This window comes from Apium graveolens, chromosome 5, assembly GCF_009905375.1.
Source record: "Apium graveolens cultivar Ventura chromosome 5, ASM990537v1, whole genome shotgun sequence".
Lineage (NCBI taxonomy): Eukaryota > Viridiplantae > Streptophyta > Magnoliopsida > Apiales > Apiaceae > Apium > Apium graveolens.
The window spans coordinates 2,388,450-2,408,553 of NC_133651.1; the positions used below are offsets into that span (position 1 = coordinate 2,388,450).

Genomic DNA, 20,104 nt, shown 5'->3' on the forward strand with positions numbered 1-20,104 from the left:
ACCAATGAAAACATTCTATAACGTAATGTCATCAATAACATGTCATTTTGTAACAATTTCAGGTAACCAGTTTGATACCGATAGCATTACTCTTTGTGAAAATTCATGATCTTGACTAGATAGTTTTTCCGGAGGATTGAGCTTTTCTTTTCTATTCAATGTAGCTAAGCCAAGCACGCGCATACTCTGAATGTCCTACTTTGACAATCATGTTGGATAGACTAGCCAGATCTGTTCAGATTGGTGATCAGAACACCATCTATCAGTTTCTGAAATATTTGTGGTTTTGAATAAACCATGCTTAAAGTTTATAATGATCCACCTCCAGGCTTTACTCTGTTGGGCGCAGACAGAGTTGAACTGGAGATTGTATTTGTTAGGTGAACTTCCTACAAATTTAGAATCAGAAGGGGTATCTAGCTAGCTATAGGGTATTGCTCAGTTCAGCCTGGCAAATGTAGCTTTTGATTGCATTTGTATCTTTTTGTGTTGCTGGAGAATGATTTTAGCCCCCACATTATAGTGTCACTAAGGCCTGATTATGAGTATGTCTTAATTATAAAATGTATGCGAAATTGTTTTAAAGAGGCCTTTCATGCTAGGACAAGGGTCTTTTGGGAAACAGCCTCTTCATTACCCTGTCAGACTCTGCGATAAGCGGGATTTACTGGGTATGTTTGGTTTGGTTTGGTTTAGGCCTTTCATGTTAGGAAGTTGATCCACATCCATCGATTGTAGACAATCAATCTGATGGTTTTACGCAGATTGGACCTCAAATGTATGCCTTCAAAAAAATGAAAATCACCCTAGGCAGCTCTCCATTAATAAGGCATACACAACAACAGCACAACTAAGAGTCCACCTTCAGGTGTGATATGATAGTCACACATTTAAATTCAGCAACACTTTAATCATCTGATCACCTCCTCTTTCCTTGTCTATTTAACTTGTTACTCTCCTCATCATTGTTTACTGATCATACTATTCTTTAGGATAACATACATATATAGAAGAGTTCTTGTTCCATAAATATGGCAAATGACAGTTTCACACTATATAGCATGAGTGAATTTGAATTCCTATTCAAATAACACATTCTTACGTGTCATTTCACTATTCGTTGGCCGGTATCCAATGGCCGACAAACATGTAGTGAAGTTAAAGAAAGATGGCTCCTCCTAAACTGCTCTCATGCATGAGATTGTGTTCTGACTGTGTTTATGAGTAATGTACAGTTTCAAGAGCATAGGAGACCCTAGTCGAAATCAGTTTATGGAATCATATCGTACATATAGTCTACATTTAGGAGACCCTGGTCGAAATCAGTTTATGGAGTCATATCGTACATATAGTCTACATTTAGGAGACCCTAGTCGAAATCAGTTCATCGTACCTTATCGTACATATAGTCACTATTTTATACTTTCATGCATATAAGATTTGAAAATTTCAGGCCTCGGGTGTTGAGGGTCCTAGACGCAAGACTCATTCACCTATAGCCAGAGTCATCGTGTACAGTTTTTAAAGTAAGGCCTTGAGGTAAGCATCATCATGAATACATTACAAGCACTAATGAAAAGTAGAGAAAATAAACATACATAAACCAAACACTACAAGGGAAGAGAAGAGAAGATGATGATTCCTTGAGTGGGCATTAGATGACTTTGTCCAATCAGGTTACCAGTTGGGCCCAAATCTTATGTAAGATATGTGTGTCTCTATAAATCATGTGTTTACAAACAAGTTTGAAGAACAAGTCAGGAGCCATACCCATCACTATCTTTCCCTACCATTATCTAACTTAACATAAAAATATCAAAAAATTTAAAAAGATATCAATCAAGCACCACTCCAGTACATTTCACTCACTTGGATCTTCGCCAAATTCTAAAGTTATATTTGCACTTAAATTGACAATACATTGTTTCCACTTGAAGTCTAGTATATATTCAACTAATAAGTCAACCTTTTAAACCATTGAATACGTTAAAGCAAAACTGTAGTAGTGCATGGCGTAGTTGTTGAGCTCTTTTAACTCCCTCGCGGAAGATCAGAAGTTCGACTCAGTGCGTGTGTAAACGATTAGCAAAAAGAACAACTAACTGTAGTGGTGGTACCAGTATCTTACATTTGTGTTCAAATTCACTATTGCATAATGGCAGGTTCATATAACTCAAAAACAATGAGACTTGACTTGGCTGTTATTATCAAACTCTTTTTCACAAAAAATATTCATACCACCTACAAGTCTTTGTATGTGGTGCTCGAGAATTGATGCAGAATTGCGGGTTCAAATAATTCAAACCAATGGGACTTGGCTTGGCTGTAATAATCTCTAATGTTTTACGACTAAATGCGTTTTGGATTGAAAGGGGTTCGAATTAATGTCAAAATTATCCCAACTCAACCGCGGATTTTAAAAGTAACCGAACCGAAATCGAATTCGGTTCAGTTTAATATTGTCTTGGTATGCAGATTACGCGGTTTAAATATATCATGATTATCCTTGCGTGACAATTTCAATATAAGGATAATATTTGAAACAAATTGTCGAATAAATTTTTTGATTAATCATAGTTCGTAATTAAAAATTTAGAATAAGGGCGGGCCAAAAATATAGGATCACTATTGTTAAAACTAATTTAGTGCATAAGAATTTTGGCTCTAGTTTGAAATAATGACAAAAATAACATTTTTTTGGGATTAAGTGACAAGAATACTTATTTTCAATATCCTGACCATTTTTACCAATCAAATACTCATTCTCAGATTGAGTATCTCAAAAAAAAATATTTTTATTTTTGTAAAAAAAACATTTTAAAGAAAAACAAAAAAAAAAAATAGTTGAAATACCCAATCTGAGAATGAGTATTCGGGCATATACCCAATCTGAGAAAGCGTATTTCATATACCCAATCTCAGAAAGCGTATTTCAACTTTAAAAAAAAATTTGGTTGAAATACCCGGTCTGAGAATGGGTAATCGGGCATATACCCAATCTGAGAAAGCGTATTCCAAATACCCAATCTGAGAAAGGGTATTCCGTCGGTATTTTTGGCCGCATTTCTCAAATTTGGTATTTTGGTCACAAATTTCAAAAAAAATGGTACTTTTGGCCATCATCTAACATTTTTTGGGACTAAGTGACAAAAATACCTATTTTCAATATCCTGACCATTTTTACCAATCAAATGCACATTCTCAGATTGGGTATCTCAAAAAAAAATATTTATTTTTGTAAAAAAAACATTTAAAAAAAACAAAAAAAAATAGTTGAAATACCCAATCTGAGAATGGGTATTCGGGCATATACCCAATCTGAGAAAGCGTATTTCATATATCCAATCTCAGAAAGCGTATTTCAACTTAAAAAAAAATTGGTTGAAATACCCGGTATGAGAATGGGTAATCGGGCATATACCCCATCTGAGAAAGCGTATTCCAAATACCCAATCTGAGAAAGGGTATTCCGTCGGTATTTTTTGCCGCATTTCTCAAATTTGGTATTTTGGTCACAAATTTAAAAAAAAAGTGGTATTTTTGGCCATCATCCCTCTAGTTTTTTCGATATTTTTATTTTTAACAATTCAATTTATAAAATATAAGGATTTTTAAAAAAATAACCATGTTCCAAAATGTATTTTCAATAATAAAATATGTAACATTTGTAATCTCGTATACAACTTCGAGTAACCTTTTTGAAATCTCCTATGTTCGAGTAAACTCCTCTCCACTCTCATATGCAACATTAACCGTATTTTTGTAAATAAGTTCAAAAATATGGATTTTTTTGATAAATCCCCTAAAATAATATATACTACAGTAATTTTTATTTAACTTACCAAATATTTTTACTAAAAATTTTAAATTCTAACGTGGATACCGGACTCTAGGGCCCATATTGGTAGACCATCCAACTCTCCCTTAGCCCATAATCTGCGAGCAACCCACCTAGCAGTCCCAAAGCCCATTAAGCTTAGACTGAGCGTGGCCCATAAGAGTGACCAATCCGGCCCAAATAGAAAGCGCCCTATATGAGGGTTTTGAAGACCTTCACTCTCTCCTCTCTCGCATAAAATCTCGGCCGCCGAGATTTTGCAATTCTCTCCGACCACGCATTTTTTTTCCTGCCAATCCATACAGGTAATCCATCTTTTCTATACATATAACCTCAACTCTCAATACATAGTCTAGTGCTAAGATTTATTATTCTCCGTAGTTTCGTTCTGTGTTCGATTCTCGCTCAACTCGATGTTTCGTAAAAAAGACATTTTAAAGTTATATAAACCTAATTATTAAAAAATGAAAAAGCTCATCTTAAAGCTCCCTTTACTCATTCAATTTACATAAACCCTAAACCCTAAAACATTTATGCATATATAAATATGTTAATTCATATATATATATTGCTTTTATATACCTTGTTTTTTTTATGAATATATGTTGAATTATGTTTGATTAATTGTGTTATCTGTCGATTGTTTTATTTAATTTTCTGAGGTTATTGTTGTGTGAATGTTAGTTTATGAAGGTGAAATAAGTAGTTTTTGGTTGGTTTAATTAGTTAGGAAGCTGAGAATATAATGGCCGAAGAAACGAAGCCTCTCGAATATATAAATGAAGTTATTTTAAAGAAGAGGAGGAGTAATGAGGATTGGGCTATTAGAAGGAAACAACAGCTGGAGGAGAGGGCCAAGAGGTCGAAACATGATAATTTTGTTATCAAGAAGCCCGAACAGTTTGTCAAAGAGTTCCGTGACAAGGTATTTATAATTTAAATGTTATGATAATTGTTTACTAATTATTTGAAAGTACTCTGTTTTCTTTGGGGGTATGTGATTACCTCAACTGCCTTGTTTGTTGTGCTTATTGATGGGTTTGTTGCTTAAGTTGAATGTTGTTTGATCATATTCACGAGTTTAATTTCCAATTTCGTAGCAAAGTTTTAAAATTTAATCTCCTTGAGCAATGTTTGGTATCGTTATTGATTGTGCAAGGTACTCAATTTTGTTTAAAAACCTAAGGTCTGCAGGAGTTACAGTTCCTTGGCTCTTTTTGTGTATATGTTGTCTTATAAGAATTCTACTTTATCCCAAATGCTATTGGATATTCAAACGTTTCTGAAGATTGGTTCAATTTTGCAGTCCCGTACTCCCATTCTGAAGCTTATTATTATATTTCTCTACGAACTAATGAATGTCATAATTCATCTTATATTTGAGAAGTGACTTATTGGGTTATCGTAGGTGATTTTGTTGTTGTAAGTAACTGCAGTACTTCTTGACATTGCCCTAACTTTCCAAGTTCTTCTGACTTGTGCTGAACTCCATTTACCTTCTCGAAATGAGAAGTCCTTATTTTTTAGGAAATATATTTGTACCAGTTTCAGTTGTAATTCCGGGTCTTGTACATGTCTTGACTAATTGAAAACAATTGTAAATAGGCTTACCGATCTTAAATCCTTCTGCTTGGCTCCAAAATATATATCATATATGCAAGTAGCCATGACTAAGTTCTTGTGAATTTATCTAGGGTGTTCATTTAGAGAGCTCATACTTGGGTAATTAGTTACAGTATGCGGAATTTTGATGCATACGGCTAATTTAGCTACGATCTTATGAAATTTGTTTGACCTCATCCTGGAACTATTTCATGGTTTGAAACATTTAAATTCCATCATTTTCATCCAATTATGATAGAATTTTCTTCCTTGGTTTCATGAAATCTATTTGGACGCTAACTGGACTTTACGCACAGGAATTGGACCTCGTCCAGATGAAGAGAAGGGGGAGCCGAGTTGTTCAACGTAAGCGAGCATTTGAGATACCAGAATCCAAGCTCCTTTTTGTCATACGCATACATGGGTGGGTTGTAAATATCAATTCTTTAGTGTGTTTTTTTATTTTTGTTCTTTTTATGCTAATGATATATTTGTTTGTTTGTTGTTGTCTCAGGAGAAATGACATGCACCCCAAAACTCGACAACTAATGTACTCATTGGGGCTTAGACAAATGTTCAGTGGCGTCTTTGTGAAGGCAAATGATAGGATTGTGAAAATTTTGCATAAATTGGAGCCATATATTACTTATGGGTAGGACAAACTGATCTTTTCTGTTATTTGGCATAATATGTTTGTTTTGTTATATTATGCTGTAGTGATCTCCTATGTTTATATTTTTAAATCTTGAATATGCATATTCTGCACGTAATAGTTGAATCTCCAACTGAAGGGTTATGTTTGATGTATGTAAATTACTACAGTTGCAATTAATTTTATAGCTACTTCTTGATACTGCTACATCTCTAGGCTGAAGTCAATTTTAGGAGTTTGTCTTTACTTTTGGAGATCTAAACTTGTTAAGATTGCTGATTTTTTTGTGTGCTGGCTTTATTCTTTTTTTTCCCTTTTTCCTGTACAAAGATATCCTAATTTCAAGAGTGTTAATGAGCTGATATACAAGAAGGGTTTGGCAAAGATTAAGAAAGAAAGACTTCCATTGACAGATAACAATGCCATTGAGCAGGTATTAGGCCCGCTATATATTTATTTATTTTGTTATTATTTTCTTTGCCACATCTCTATTCGAAGGTATTAAGTCCTTATAATTTCCAGGCAATGGGCAAGTATGGCATAATATGTATAGAAGACATAGTCAATGAAATTGCTAATGTTGGTAAACATTTCAAGGAAGTTACCAGCTTTCTGTGCCCCTTCAAGCTAAACAATCCGGAAAAGGCATTGCAGGGTAAGAAAAAGCGTTACAGTGATGGTGGAGATACTGGGAACCGCGGGGCTGAGATCAATGAGCTAATTAATAAGATGAATTAGCAAAAGGAGAAACATCTCGAGAAAAGATGTGATTTTCCAGTATTTCACTTTTGCCGGTGGCAGTTAAATGATTTTAGAGGTGCTGGAACTCTAGCATTAAATTGTATGGTGTAATTGTAGTTTGCTTTAATATTTTTTCCTTCGATTTTTGGTTATGTAGATTAATTCACTTTCTCGCTTAAATTGGATGCTTAATCAACAGTTCAATTACTATAAAGCTCAAAGTGAAGTTGCAGTACCATTATTTACTTGTTTTTAATCTCATTTGACAAATTAAATTCTGATTGTTTTTTACTGTTTGTGTATATATTTCATGGAAGCAGATCAAGTTAACTGCTTCTGAGCTTCCTAGTCCAAATATTGATTTTGAGCTTGACCTGTGTATAGAATGATTCAAGCCCAAGTTTGTTCATTATATTACCGAACTCAGATTCTGTTCGCTCTGAATTTTATCGAGTTTCAGAGTGTAGAATGTGTTCGATTCTTTTGTATTCTGTAGCGTCCATGAACCGATAGATGAAAAGCAATATCTTGTGAAGAGGCCATGTTTAGTCTGAACAATTCGGGTTTGAGTTGTTTATGGAATTAATGTTAGAGAAAACAAGAGGCTTAGAACTAGCTGAGCCTATTTTATCATTTGTTCAAGTTCGAATTGAGAAGAGAGATCGCATTAGCTGATCCTATTTTATCAGTTATTCAGTTGTCGGAGTTAGAAAATATTGAAAATTATAAGCATTATAGTAGTCATGAATCGGACAGCATATCTTACAGATTGAAGATAATAGGATGGAGCTCGGCAAAAACAACTGTAAGCAGCTTGTTATCAGTGCATGTATGAGTGTTTAACTGTGTGATTGCCTCCATATATGAGAGGTTAAGTACCTATTATGGTCAAGATAATCGACAAGAACATATTCAAGTAAGATCAATGTAAAACACGCGTACTACTGGTATATTTCCAGATTCAGTGAAGTCTCAAGTTAAATTTCTAGAACAACAGTCAATTATGTGAGTTTCTTGATGTAGGCGTAGATTGAGATCCAAGTCACTTTCTGAAGCTGTGCTCTGTTGGTGATGGATTTTTTAGCTCTTCGTCAGGCAGCTTTACGATAGAGTAAGTTCCTGCTCCTGCTAGTGCACCTAGAATGGGAGCCGTGAAGTAGATCCATATGCCTTTGTAGTTGTTTGCAGCAATTGCTGGTCCCAAAGTTCTCACCGGATTCATTGATGCTCCTGTTGCTCCTCTGTGCAAACACATTGGCAATGTTTATAGACCCCTCCAAGGTTAACATCTTTTCCAACTTTTATATGCTAACACTATGTGTTTAGAACACTTTTTGTCATTCTATTGACAACAACATTGTAAAAAACTCATTGGCTATATCTTTTAGTTCACTAATCATACTAGTGTTGCTTGTGTTTAAGAAAATGTCGTTGATCTTTTCCTTCCATAGTGAATTTATCTTGGCGCTACATTGTGTTTTTAAATAGTGAGAGCAATATTTGTGCATGCATTACTAGATTGGGCAAACTTTCTGCAGCAATACATTATTGTGCAAATTTTGTGCACTAAGAAATGTTTTCTAATTGTGCATCCATTGTGGTTTCAATGTATATATTCGTGTTATTTACTCAAGTGTTTGTGCTCGTGTTATGTTGACGATGATTGTTAGTATAATCAAATCCTAACAACATGATCATATGTAATTAACCAAACTTTGTAATGCATTCTTTTGCATTGAGTTGAAGGAGAGTTTAGACATTACCCTGCTATCAGTATATTGAGCATGACAGTGGCTCCGACAGCAATTCCAGCTAGCTCGCCAATCTGCAATGAAGCATGGAGATTCGACCAGAGTCTAGTTGAGTCATTGTAAAAGATCTTTTTGCATGGAAATTATCTTGTTAAAAACTAAGTTGGCTGCATAGAGTCACATTAGAAGATTCTATACATGCATTATCTTATTGAGACTAATTAGCTGCATTACAGGAAGGGCATAACAGATAGATGAGCCTGCTTTATCCTCACGTGCAAATTATCTGTCATTTGCTTGATCTGTTTAATTAATTGTCACTGAGATATTAGCTTCAAGTTGCAAACTTATACTATTGACTCTTGTCACTTGGTCTAATTGCATTGGTGATATATAATTACTGTAAACTTGCATATTTTATGAGACTGTTAGACTGTTAGTAATTGATTATTCATGTCGTCTACTGGATATATTCTATAAGTGGTCTGGCATATAGTGTTGTGGATCTCAATGCACTTAAAATAGAAAATGAATAAGTTAATAACTTATGGTGGAAGATATGCTTACAGCTCTGGTATCAGTGGCCACTGCAGTGACAACAAACATGAGGTTGAAAGTAATGATGAATTCTAAAGCGAAAGCTTGGCTGTATCCCCCTGATGGAACAGTTACTCCTCCACCATTTATGGGGTGAAATATCGACTGGAGTGCAAAGGCAGCACACAGTGAAGCACTCACTTGTGTTCCGATATACACTGCTACCTACTCGAATAATTGATTGATGTTGGTCTCTGATTAGCGTGAGTATACAAAGATAATTGAAAGATCTAGATTGGTATTTTGGACATAGGGAGTATAGTTCCTTACATGCTTCCACGGGAAATGCTTGAGAGCAGCAAAAGCAATGGTGACAGCTGGATTAAGATGAGCTCCAGATATATGGCCTGTCGACAAAATGACAATCATAACAGCAAGTCCAGTAGAAGCAGCAAGGCCTAGTAGTGTTTCAGAGCCTTGTGTCTTTTGGTTCACTATGGCTGTCGCAGTTCCAGCAAAGATCAGTATAAAGGTGCCTATGAACTCAGCTCCAACCTGATCTTGGCATGAACTAATAAGTTATCAGACTGCTATTAACAAAATCCAAAAAGGTACAAATTTACAGCCACGTATACCTTTCTTGCGAGAGAGATGGGAGGAACAGGCAATGAACACGAGACAGGAGGCAATGCACCCTCCTCTATATTCCATGCTTCAACACTCAAACAAGTGCAGCTTTTCAACAGGGATCTTCTTGCACTATTATATCTCGTTTGTTTGAATCCGCCAAAGAGAGGAGCACCGGGAGTCCCTGGTGTTACAGGTGTTGATGGAGCTGAAACAACATCTTCAGAGTCCATTATATTAACAGTCTAAGTAAATTGTATGCTACTGTGTCATGAGTAGGGGTCAGGCCCTTTCTATATATACTAAAACTTCTCAGTATAGTTGACTTGAGGAATCTTAGTAGTTCAAAAATGTAAAAAGGAGTTGGTGGAAGGTAATGAAGTATGAAGAAGCTTAGAAAGGAAGTGGATGGTGGGACATTTTCTTGATCCTTCACTTTTGGAACTTGTAAGAAAGTTTAAACCTGGACATGTATCATGGCTTTCCTATCTCCACCACTTAAACTGCATCTTAATAATATTGTATTGCATACCACTTACTTCAGTTCCCTTAGTTGTCAAAACTGAGATATGCAACCTAAGAAAGAGGGTGCATGAACTTGGTAGAGGATGTACTTGGTTTTTTTATTCCCTTTTACTTGTTAATCTGGTCTGCCTGCTTGATATTTATTGTTGAGAAAACCGGAAACTGGGCCTGAGGTTGTCCTCGTGGAGTTGGCATGTGATTTTAAGGATTTTTAGTACAATATTAAATGAGTGGATTAGTTTAAACCCTCGCCATGTATTCACAAAATTACCCAAAAATCTTATAACATCAGGCACAACCCTGAGGACAACCTCGTCGGTATCTCCAAATCGTGCATCTCACCGTTCATGATTATGCTCTACAAGCGGATAAACTGAAAGTATATTTCATATGATGATGCTCTTCTTCTTACTTAGGGATTAAGGGCCTCTTTCAGCAAGGTCCAGGTTAAATCAACATAAAATCTGACCAAAGTTAAGAGGTCCTGCCTGCCTAGGGTTAAATTCAAGATTAAAAGATGATTCTGCCAAAAAGGCTAGGAGGAATCAATGATAACGTGTACTGCTCCCTCCGTCCCAATTTACTTGTCAAGTTTAACTTTTACACATTTAAGGTGCATTGACCGCATATTTCCGTTAATTATTTTTAAAATTTTCTTTTTGTGAATAAAAGTTTAAGATTCATCAAAGTAGGTATACGGTCAAGATACCTTACAATACGCGTAAAAGTCAAAATATACAAGTAATTTGGGACGGAGCGAGCTGGAAGTACTATGTCTACAAGTATCATCATATGTACACATATCACATATGGTCAAGAACCAAAGAATAGTGGGTAGGAGGAACAAATGAAAAAGAACGAAATTTTAAAGGAGTGATAGTGAGTCAGGAATAAACAAAAATGGGGGCAATTGTATGTCATTGCTAAGTATAGCTCTAAAGGATGTAATGCAGGATTGCAGGTCATTACAAAATACAAAGAACAACTCTTCTTGACCATAAGTTTGTGGGCGTAAACTAATAGATGTAGCCCATGTATATAATAGAGTTGATTGAACAAAAGGGGAGGGGGCAAATGCTCTCCTAGGAGATATATAGCTCCATTACCATTGGTTTACAAGTGGAAAAGAAGTATTGATGCTCTGTTGCATCTTTTATTTTGTTTAGAAGACTTATAATCTTCCCTGCTCCCGAGATTTTTAACAGAAAGAAGTAAGTGATTACGAGATAAAATACTTTTATCTCATTTTCAGGATGAAAGTTTTGGAGAGTGAAAATATGTCAAATTTGCATTAATCACTTGCTTTCGTTTCTTTTTGAAACTCGGGATCACGGCTATAAGTAAAAGTGAAACTGATCACGACTATGAATAAAAGTGAAACTGCTTTCCTTATCTTGCTGCTTTTCTTCCTTTATAAAATTCGGGAGCAAGGGTTCCTCTTTCTAGTTTTTTAGCATACCGGGGCTTAATACATGAGTGCTTTAAAATAAGAAAATGATGAAATTTGAATAATTTTGTCTGAATTGACAGGGGTGAGATTGAAAAATAACCAAAAAAGTATTTGAAAAATCAAGAAGAGTTATAATCAACCAAGATGGTCAGTTTGCTTTCCATTAGTACTAAAGAGTGAATCTAACCTTTCAAACCAAATAGAATCGGCCAAGAAATATCAAGTTAAAACCAGAAAAGCAATACTGCTAATAATCGAGAGGATACATGTCATCAGTTGATTTAAGCTTCGATATAAAAATTGTATTACAAAATGATTTATATTGACCAGTCCCTACATATTCAGTTGAGATACTATATGCTACCAAGAATTCTAATTATATGCCCCATACGCAATTTTGGTAGACATTCCCACACAAACGGGGGGTTACAGAATATCCAGCAAGTATGGTTGATTAAGCGTACTACATAATACATTTAAATTACTTGCTTGCAGAAACTGGGAGGTAGACCCCCTCTGATGCCAACCAGATGTTATCAGGACGTTTTTCTTGTACACCACAAACCTGCACATTGTTCAAGTATCAAAAAAAACATAAGATGGGGAACAGAGACACTGCTTTTGTTGACCATGTGCCAGTGTTAAGAACCTGCAGATTCATTTTTCCTATATTGGCAATCCTACGTGCAACCTCCAGACTTAAACTCAAGGTGTGATACTTTTGATGTACTGTAGACTGTAGTTTGAGGCATTATAAAAATATTGTTTTCTGTGTTTGTGTTTTGTAAATATATAAATCTTTCCTATTATTTATAATTAAAAGAAGATTTAATATTTTTTCAAGTCTCTACTAGACACCATAAATCACGTTATAAAAGTCAGACTGACTTTTGGGACTGGTGGGACTGGGGATTGGGGAATATGTACTTTATTTGCAGATTAGTACTGTCTAAAAGAAAATTCCATTTCAGGCTTTAGACATGTGGTAGATAGGAATGGAAGGGTTAATGGCTTAATATAATTTGTGTTTTGCTCTAAAATATATTAAGCATTAATTATAATCCAAATCATTTATTCTAGTAGGGAAAACTATCTTTAAGAATAATGTAGACAGTCACATATAATATCTCACCTCTTGCTGCCCCCCAGCAATACGGCTGAATTTCTTATTATGGCTGTGCAGGTAGCCTCCAGTGTCCACGTGACGAAGCCTGACCTTTTGATCTTGCTTCCAGCTTTTTCCACTTCCCTCAATTTCAAGTCTGAGGACATATTAGTTTCACAAGTGGAAAAGTTGGTCATTAACACTCAATTGTTATTTAATTTCTAATTCAAAATGGTATTGATAATTAATATATTAAGATAGGTAATAAACAAATCTCCACCTCCAATAATCGCCAGTGTCAGAATTGTTATCATCTCCAAAACAACTTACCTGCCACAAATTCCAAATTAGATGGTTGCAGGAAGCTATATAATTATAAATTAGAGATGTAGTTTCTTATCTATCAGTAAATGGTGATGATTCAAAGACTACCAAACACACACGGCAAGAATCATCTTATCTATTTTGCTTGACTTGAGAGTTAAGTGATCAAACAGTTTATCCTAACAAGTCTGAACTAGGTTAACTAAGTTTAACATTATTAAATATGGGTTCCGGTCCCTCGCAAACGATTATTGTAGCATACAGTAAAGCGATTCGTGTAAAATTAGGATATCTGGTGTGAATGAAGGGGGGGTGTCATTTATCACGTACCGCGGTTATTTACCATGGTACAGTGTATTACAAAAATAGCATGCCGTTGACCATCTCCCATTAATTATACTCCGTAAGTTATTTTTTGAATATCACAATTTATTGCATATAAGGATATCAAGCAATTATCATCAGCCAAGCTAAACTTACCATAAGAAAACTTAGACAAGGCACCAGATACACACTACAATGAATACTTGGCAAGGAATGTCTATTTTACCTATGTTAGACAACATTTAAACCAATAATAATTCAATCTTTGTTACCCGGACTCTTCATGTAGCCTCATGGACAATCGGACATGCGTATGGACACTAGAACACTTATTTTAGGCCAAAATCATGTCACTTTTTTTTAAAATGTTGCCGGATCCAACATTTGGGCACGGGTCCATGTTCGACCCTTACAGCGGCATCCAAATAAAAGGTATTTAACAAAATTTTGTGCATTCTTTATCTTTAAAGAGATGACATGTGTATCAGAAAACAGACACACGCGCATATGTAGACACATACTGGAGTTAAAAACAAATGAGGCATGTCTAATTTAACAACCTCCAAATTTCCCGAGATAGGGGACATGTGTAAGTGACTATGAAGCCATTTTCGGGTCTTCATATGTTGTAACCTGATGATAGTTCCACTTTTAATTTCCTCTCCTTGTTTTGCAGATGACTCTGGAATACGCTTAACAATCTGGAATGAAAAATTGTAAACTTAAATGAATATAAGTACAAATGACACAACAATAAGACATATTGGACAGGAAAGATATAGATAAACCAACCCAATAGCTGTTGGAGTCATCAACATTTGGAAAACCAGTAACTGACTGCTGCCCACTGCCGGAACCATATGGCACATCATGTGAGTGCAGTCGGAATCTTGTCTTCTCATGCATCAATTTTATGACAGATCCGTACGTAATCTACCAAGTAAAAAACTTGATTAAAACGGCTAATTACTTTTTATTAAAAACAACATGATAATCAATAAAATTAAGATTTTTTTTAAAAAAAACTATAAACACTTCAGGCATCTCACAGATGCCACAATGCATCTTCTAATAATCAAGACAATTTTGGAACCCAACACCACTTTCGAGACAGATCTACGAAGTTTTAATGGGTCCCCCAACTTCGGGCAATTAGTAAATAAGGTATGGTATTTACATCTTACAATATACAGCTGGTTTGGCTTAATTTTATATCAATGCTAGAGATTAAGTTTGGTGAATGTTCAAGCCCTATCTTCTTATGCAGTTCTTTAAATGTTTAAAACTGTTTCATAATAATCTGAATAGACGTCTTTAATAAATTTACCCCGAGTATATGACCTCCCTCCACCGTTACACAGTTACAAACCTCAAATATTTTCGTACGCAAGCTCTACAACTATAGAACAAGATAAATCCATTGTTTACCCAATCAGCAAAGAATAAAAAGCAATAATCAATCCGCACTAGCAAACAACTACTTCAATTTAAAAAACATTAACTAACATCACATTCAAATAAGGTCATCTTCATACAAGGTACATTCACCTTTATTTCCAAACTACGATAAATACATGCAAACCGTAAATTTTCTCAATTTCAACAAACTACATCAAATGCATAAGAATTTAACTACTAAACATAATTTCACAATCAAAACAAAACAAAATCGAACAATATAACAATAAATGTAAATAAACAGCATAAATCAATCAGCACTAGCAAGCAACTACTTCAACTTCAAAAATCGTAACTAACATGATATACAAATAAGGTCATACTCATACAAGGTACATTCGCCTTTTATTTCCACATTACCATTAATTCATATAAACCGTAAATTATTCTCAATTTCAACAAACTACATCAAATGCACAACAATTCAACTACTAAACATAATTTCACAATCATAATCAATTAACCAAACGAAACCGATCAATATAACGAGAAATGTAGCTAAAATCGACACCTCAACGCCTTCGGAAACCGCAGCGTAAGCCGGAGAATTAAAACCTCCATCAGAATCTAAAGAGAGAAACAAAAAAGTAGCAAGGCCAAAGAAAGACAAAGCCATAACAAGCAAAACCAAAATAAACCAAGTCTGTTGCCAAAACGGATACTCCGGATCCGAATCCGAATCCGATAGCGAATTGAGTTTCTCTCGGTACACAATTCGGGTCGGACCCGAATTTAGGGTTTGATTGTTGTTATTGGATGAGGATGGAGAGGAGAATTGTGTTTTTCTACGAGAGAGATTGTGGTGTTGTTTTTGAGCTGAAGAAGCCACGCTGGAGGAGTTTCGGGTCGGATACTCCGGCTGGAGATCCGAACTTTAAACGGGGATGTTAGTGATGCGAGAGAGAGATGGGAGAGATTGGGAGAGATTTTTGTATTGACGAGAGAGAGTGTAGACTGGAGAGTAGAGAGACTATAGAGGTGGTTGAGGAAGTCAAGGTCTTGTTGCCACGTCGTTTGTGTGGGTTTTACTAATGGGATCTTTACACGTGGACTTGGGTACACTTGTGTATTTGATATGGATTTCAAAATATATATAAAAATAAATTATGAAGTTATACTTTATATTTATATTAAATTTGTGTGAATATAAAAAATAAATTATATAGAATCGAATAGGACGGAAGAGGGATAGTATTTATTGAATTAAGATTTTTTGGTTTCACGATGGAATAGTGCAAGTGGAATTGAATGACCTAAGGCTTCCCCTCTCGTTGCATATTTTGAATTTGATTATTTCTCGTATTAATTTTTTTTTAAAATATATACTTAATTTATGATTTTAAGTAAAATTAGTCAAACTAAGGCTTTTAGGTCAATAATGTGTCTCATTTATTGAGACGGGAAGATTTCCCTCCAATAAAGCATCCCCCTCCGATAATAAAAGATTTGAAAAGTACTGTGATATATATGTTTATAAGTTTGTAATATGTTCCTTTCCAAGTACATCTTAATAGAATGTTCATTCGTATTACTCGTATTCTTTAAAATGGTTTGTGATGTTATATAGCGATTTAGATTTGGGAAATTATTAATAATGTTCTCTTAGTATTGGTTTTTACGAGTGATATTATTTAATATTTTCGACTTCTAAGTGATACTACTGTATTTATAACTTCGCCCATGTAATATAATTCCCTCAAATAAATGTTAGTAGACCGTCAGTTGACACTATTTAACCCATATTTTTTTTTAAAAAAACCGAACTTCATATTTGTCTCGTATTATTTTGTAAACTACATATTGTTCTTAATTATTAAAAACTAACAAAATAAACAGAAAATTGGTTTAAAATCTGAAAAATTGGTGTTCTTGAGTTTTTCAACTAATATGAAAATCAAAGTCCCGATTGAAAACGTTAATGAGTTCCAAATCAAACGTTCTAGTAACCAAACTGAATTCTCAATCAAACTCTACCTATTTCTAATTTATTTATTATTATTATCATAGTTAATCCCCAGCCGCTACCCTTCGGGTGCGCACTGGGTAAACCCTATGGGTTCACGCAATAGCCTGCAAATCACGTGAACCAAGTTAAACCGCATTTAAGCGACATGCTCTGACTCATGAGGCATAATCATAAATTCTCATCTCGTAGGATTCGAACCTATAATTAAGAGGATAGTTTTCCCCGAGTCAACTATTGCGGGCCCTATATCTAATTTTACGATTGATAATTTTCAAATTTCAGTCAAATTAGGGATTTAATTTCATATAGTTTTTCATTGATTTTATTTATGGGTATTGATAGATCAATTGATTGGGAGTCTATACATGTGATTTGTTTTTGGCTGTGATTTTGTGCTAGTCGGAAAATGAGTTTTCATTGGTGTTCTTCCATTTTTCCGATTACTTTGTTAATTGTTTGTAAGTTTAAGTTAGTGGGTTAGCTTGATATGATAACAATGAGTGATTTGTGTTGAATTTGATTGAATTTTGTAGATTTTTTTATAATACCATAGTTAGATGCCATAATTGTTCGACTTTTTTACCGGAATCGAAACTTATATCATTGTTTGTGTTGCTGGTTTTCGAATATAAATTAGCCATATGGTGTTGAATGAAAACGAAGGAAAAATCTTGCGGAACGGACTGTTTTTGACCAATTTAGGTGACCTCGCCGTCTTTTTATTTTTTAACGTTTGCTTAACTTTTGACTGACCGAATGTTATTTTAGTAGGTATACATATACATGGTGTTACCGTTTATAAGTGAAAATATGTAACAGTATCATTCATAAAAGTGAAAACCCGAGGGGTATTATTAATAATTTACCTTTATATTTATTATTATACATAAATTGACACTATATGAAATTTAAATGATAATATATATATCAGCCTAATCATTCACCTGATTAGTTGGAGTTAACCTCCTTAACTATTATATTCTTTGAAACAATACTAATATTTTACGACAGTAATTAATAATAAATGAGAACATTCAGTTTCTAAATTATAACTAAAATTAATTCTAAATTTTACACTATAATGGATTATAATTGAAATACAAACTTTAAAATAATATTTTTAATTTTATTATTGTTAAGGCAACATAAAAGGGCGAATATATCTGCTAATAAAGTCCAGGTGAATATTAATCAAGTATCGAGTCGAGATATTTTATTTAAATTAAAAATTATAATGTTTGTAAATTAAATAATTTAATTTATCATTATATATTATTAATCAGTGTATAACACAAGAATGCAATTTATAAAATTTATTTTTGTCTTTTTGTGATATTTTTTGTGATTTATGTTAAACTTTTTTTAATTTTTTGAAATTTTGATCATTTTGGCCTGAACGGTGAGGAATATCTGAAAAGACTTTTCGAGAATTGTTTTGACCCTATTTATGTTTGCTTTGTTCAAAGAAATAAAAGATATCAAAGAATAAATCTTTCTTTTACTTCTTAATTCTTTTTTTATTAGTCAATGTATGTTATTTAGAATCTTCACTACAAATGAAATCAGGTGTATTGATAAATAACATGTTTAATTGAGTACACTATTAACAAATTTCTCCATACCATTATGGTATGTGTGTAAAAGATGTATGGAAAAAGAAAGTTCAAGTAAAATGCAAATGACTAAAATATTTTTTGCTTCATACTAGTATGGTTCATTGTGCTCTCGTCTAAGTGTCTGAAATAAACCGAAACCTACTGGCCCGAGTGCCGCGAACTTGGGTAAATAACAACCCCATCATGAGTCCCCAAAAGATCATGATTCGTTGATATATTTAGTCGCAATACTTTACCTTATGAACTGAACAGAAGTCACAAATCTACTCGATGTGGAACTCGAGTGTTACAAACTCCTCTACTTAAATTTCTGACATCCTCGTTAAGACCAAACAGACAACCCATAGGTCCAGATCATTCTTCTTTAGTCATTGTGGAATACTACCGGCTGGTTTCGTGTCACCACCTTCAGATATATGTCCATTGTGGGATAATACCATTATAGCATTCGTGTCCCACCTCCGGCAACTTGATGTATCAAACTTTTGAGAGTCGGCTCTGATACCATGTATAATATTCAAGCCTGCAACCGAATGTATACAGTACTGAACAACTCACCACAGGTTAGACCGAAAAAGTTAGCGATTTGGTACATATTAGTTGTTGACTTATATCTATAAAAACCATAAATACTATTATTCTCATCAATGTGGGATGTTACAAACACCCCATCTTATTGGGTCAACGTTCTCGTCGAGCTCACAAACACACATACGGAATTCGGAGAGTGTCTTTGCACTTCCGGACAGGTAGAGCTCTGATATCATATGTACAAATCGGGTCAAATCTTGATTTTTTTTTTAAAAACTTGATCAAGTCCCGATTCTGAGTATTTAATAGTAGTATTTTGTCTTATAAACTGAACAAAATTTCTAATTTTACTCGATGCGGAACCGGGGTGTTACTAAATTATATGCAAAATTGAATATTAAATATGTTAAGTATATGCAAAAACATGAAAGTGTGAATTTTTACACGCCCTCAATCTTAAAATGTAAACATTTTATGAGATAATTTTGCTAAAATTTTAAACTTTTGATAATTGTATTCCCTTCATTGATTATTTCAGTTAAACAAATAATACAAATACATAGCATACAACACATATATAATTAATTTATCCATCATTTGGTTGCTCGAAAAAAGAAATAATCTTAACTATATGAAAAAATAACTTTAAATTATGCAACTAAAATAATGAGGCAAAAAAACATTCATAAACAATTACACACACATCTAAATATATGTTATGCATAAGTATCCTATTAAGATATACGGAGGAGGATAAAAGTGAAATATTAACTCGAGTCTAATTGATTTAGGCATAAATGATTCCGGTTGTTGAATTTCTTGGAAAATCATTTGAGTTGGTCAAGTCTAGTGGAGAATCGAGAAGGCTATTAAAAACTTGGATTGATGGCATGAATTTATTTATTTATTTATGTATTGATTATTGAATATGTAGGTTGATGGTTAACTCAATATGTTTTTGAATTAATTTTGCCGGTAAAAATGAAGAGAATTTTAGATAAATAAAAAACTTATATAGTTTTATTTTTATTGACTCAAAATTTGAGATGACCTCTAA

General features: G+C 34.1%; 3 protein-coding genes across 3 annotated transcripts; 1 reads left to right on the forward strand and 2 right to left on the reverse strand.

Moving 5' to 3' along the window:
* The first annotated feature begins 4,025 nt into the window (after positions 1-4,025).
* On the forward strand, positions 4,026-7,094 carry LOC141661941 (large ribosomal subunit protein uL30z). The gene is made up of 6 exons (XM_074468971.1): positions 4,026-4,143; positions 4,565-4,763; positions 5,758-5,864; positions 5,955-6,092; positions 6,423-6,525; positions 6,615-7,094. Exons 2-6 carry the CDS (start codon positions 4,584-4,586, stop codon positions 6,828-6,830), a joined length of 744 nt encoding a protein of 247 aa, XP_074325072.1. The 5' UTR covers positions 4,026-4,143; positions 4,565-4,583; the 3' UTR covers positions 6,831-7,094.
* Positions 7,095-7,652: 558 nt separating this feature from the next.
* On the reverse strand, positions 7,653-10,450 carry LOC141661447 (aquaporin NIP6-1). The gene is made up of 5 exons (XM_074468458.1): positions 9,757-10,450; positions 9,452-9,676; positions 9,152-9,346; positions 8,597-8,658; positions 7,653-8,074 (listed from the first exon to the last, which is right to left on the reverse strand). Exons 1-5 carry the CDS (start codon positions 9,979-9,981, stop codon positions 7,876-7,878), a joined length of 906 nt encoding a protein of 301 aa, XP_074324559.1. The 5' UTR covers positions 9,982-10,450; the 3' UTR covers positions 7,653-7,875.
* Positions 10,451-11,990: 1,540 nt separating this feature from the next.
* Positions 11,991-15,897, reverse strand: LOC141661944 (stromal cell-derived factor 2-like protein). Its single transcript, XM_074468973.1, has 6 exons — positions 15,446-15,897; positions 14,269-14,409; positions 14,037-14,177; positions 13,109-13,158; positions 12,856-12,985; positions 11,991-12,288 (listed from the first exon to the last, which is right to left on the reverse strand). The coding sequence occupies exons 1-6, from the start codon at positions 15,548-15,550 to the stop codon at positions 12,205-12,207; spliced, it is 651 nt and encodes a 216-aa protein (XP_074325074.1). The 5' UTR covers positions 15,551-15,897; the 3' UTR covers positions 11,991-12,204.
* Between the last annotated feature and the right edge of the window lie 4,207 nt (positions 15,898-20,104).

Coding starts and splice junctions, on each gene's coding strand:
- LOC141661447 (XM_074468458.1), bottom strand. CDS start 9,981: ATGGACTCTGAAGATGTTGTTTCAGCTCCATCAACACCTGTAACACCA. Junction 9,347..9,451: donor AGCATTTCCCGTGGAAGCAT/GTAAGGAACTAT, acceptor TTATTCGAGTAG/GTAGCAGTGTATATCGGAAC. Junction 8,659..9,151: donor TGGCCACTGATACCAGAGCT/GTAAGCATATCT, acceptor GCTTCATTGCAG/ATTGGCGAGCTAGCTGGAAT.
- LOC141661944 (XM_074468973.1), bottom strand. CDS start 15,550: ATGGCTTTGTCTTTCTTTGGCCTTGCTACTTTTTTGTTTCTCTCTTTA. Junction 14,178..14,268: donor ATGACTCCAACAGCTATTGG/GTTGGTTTATCT, acceptor TTTTCATTCCAG/ATTGTTAAGCGTATTCCAGA. Junction 12,986..13,108: donor GACACTGGCGATTATTGGAG/GTGGAGATTTGT, acceptor ATATGTCCTCAG/ACTTGAAATTGAGGGAAGTG.
- LOC141661941 (XM_074468971.1), top strand. CDS start 4,584: ATGGCCGAAGAAACGAAGCCTCTCGAATATATAAATGAAGTTATTTTA. Junction 6,093..6,422: donor GAGCCATATATTACTTATGG/GTAGGACAAACT, acceptor TCCTGTACAAAG/ATATCCTAATTTCAAGAGTG. Junction 6,526..6,614: donor ATAACAATGCCATTGAGCAG/GTATTAGGCCCG, acceptor TATAATTTCCAG/GCAATGGGCAAGTATGGCAT.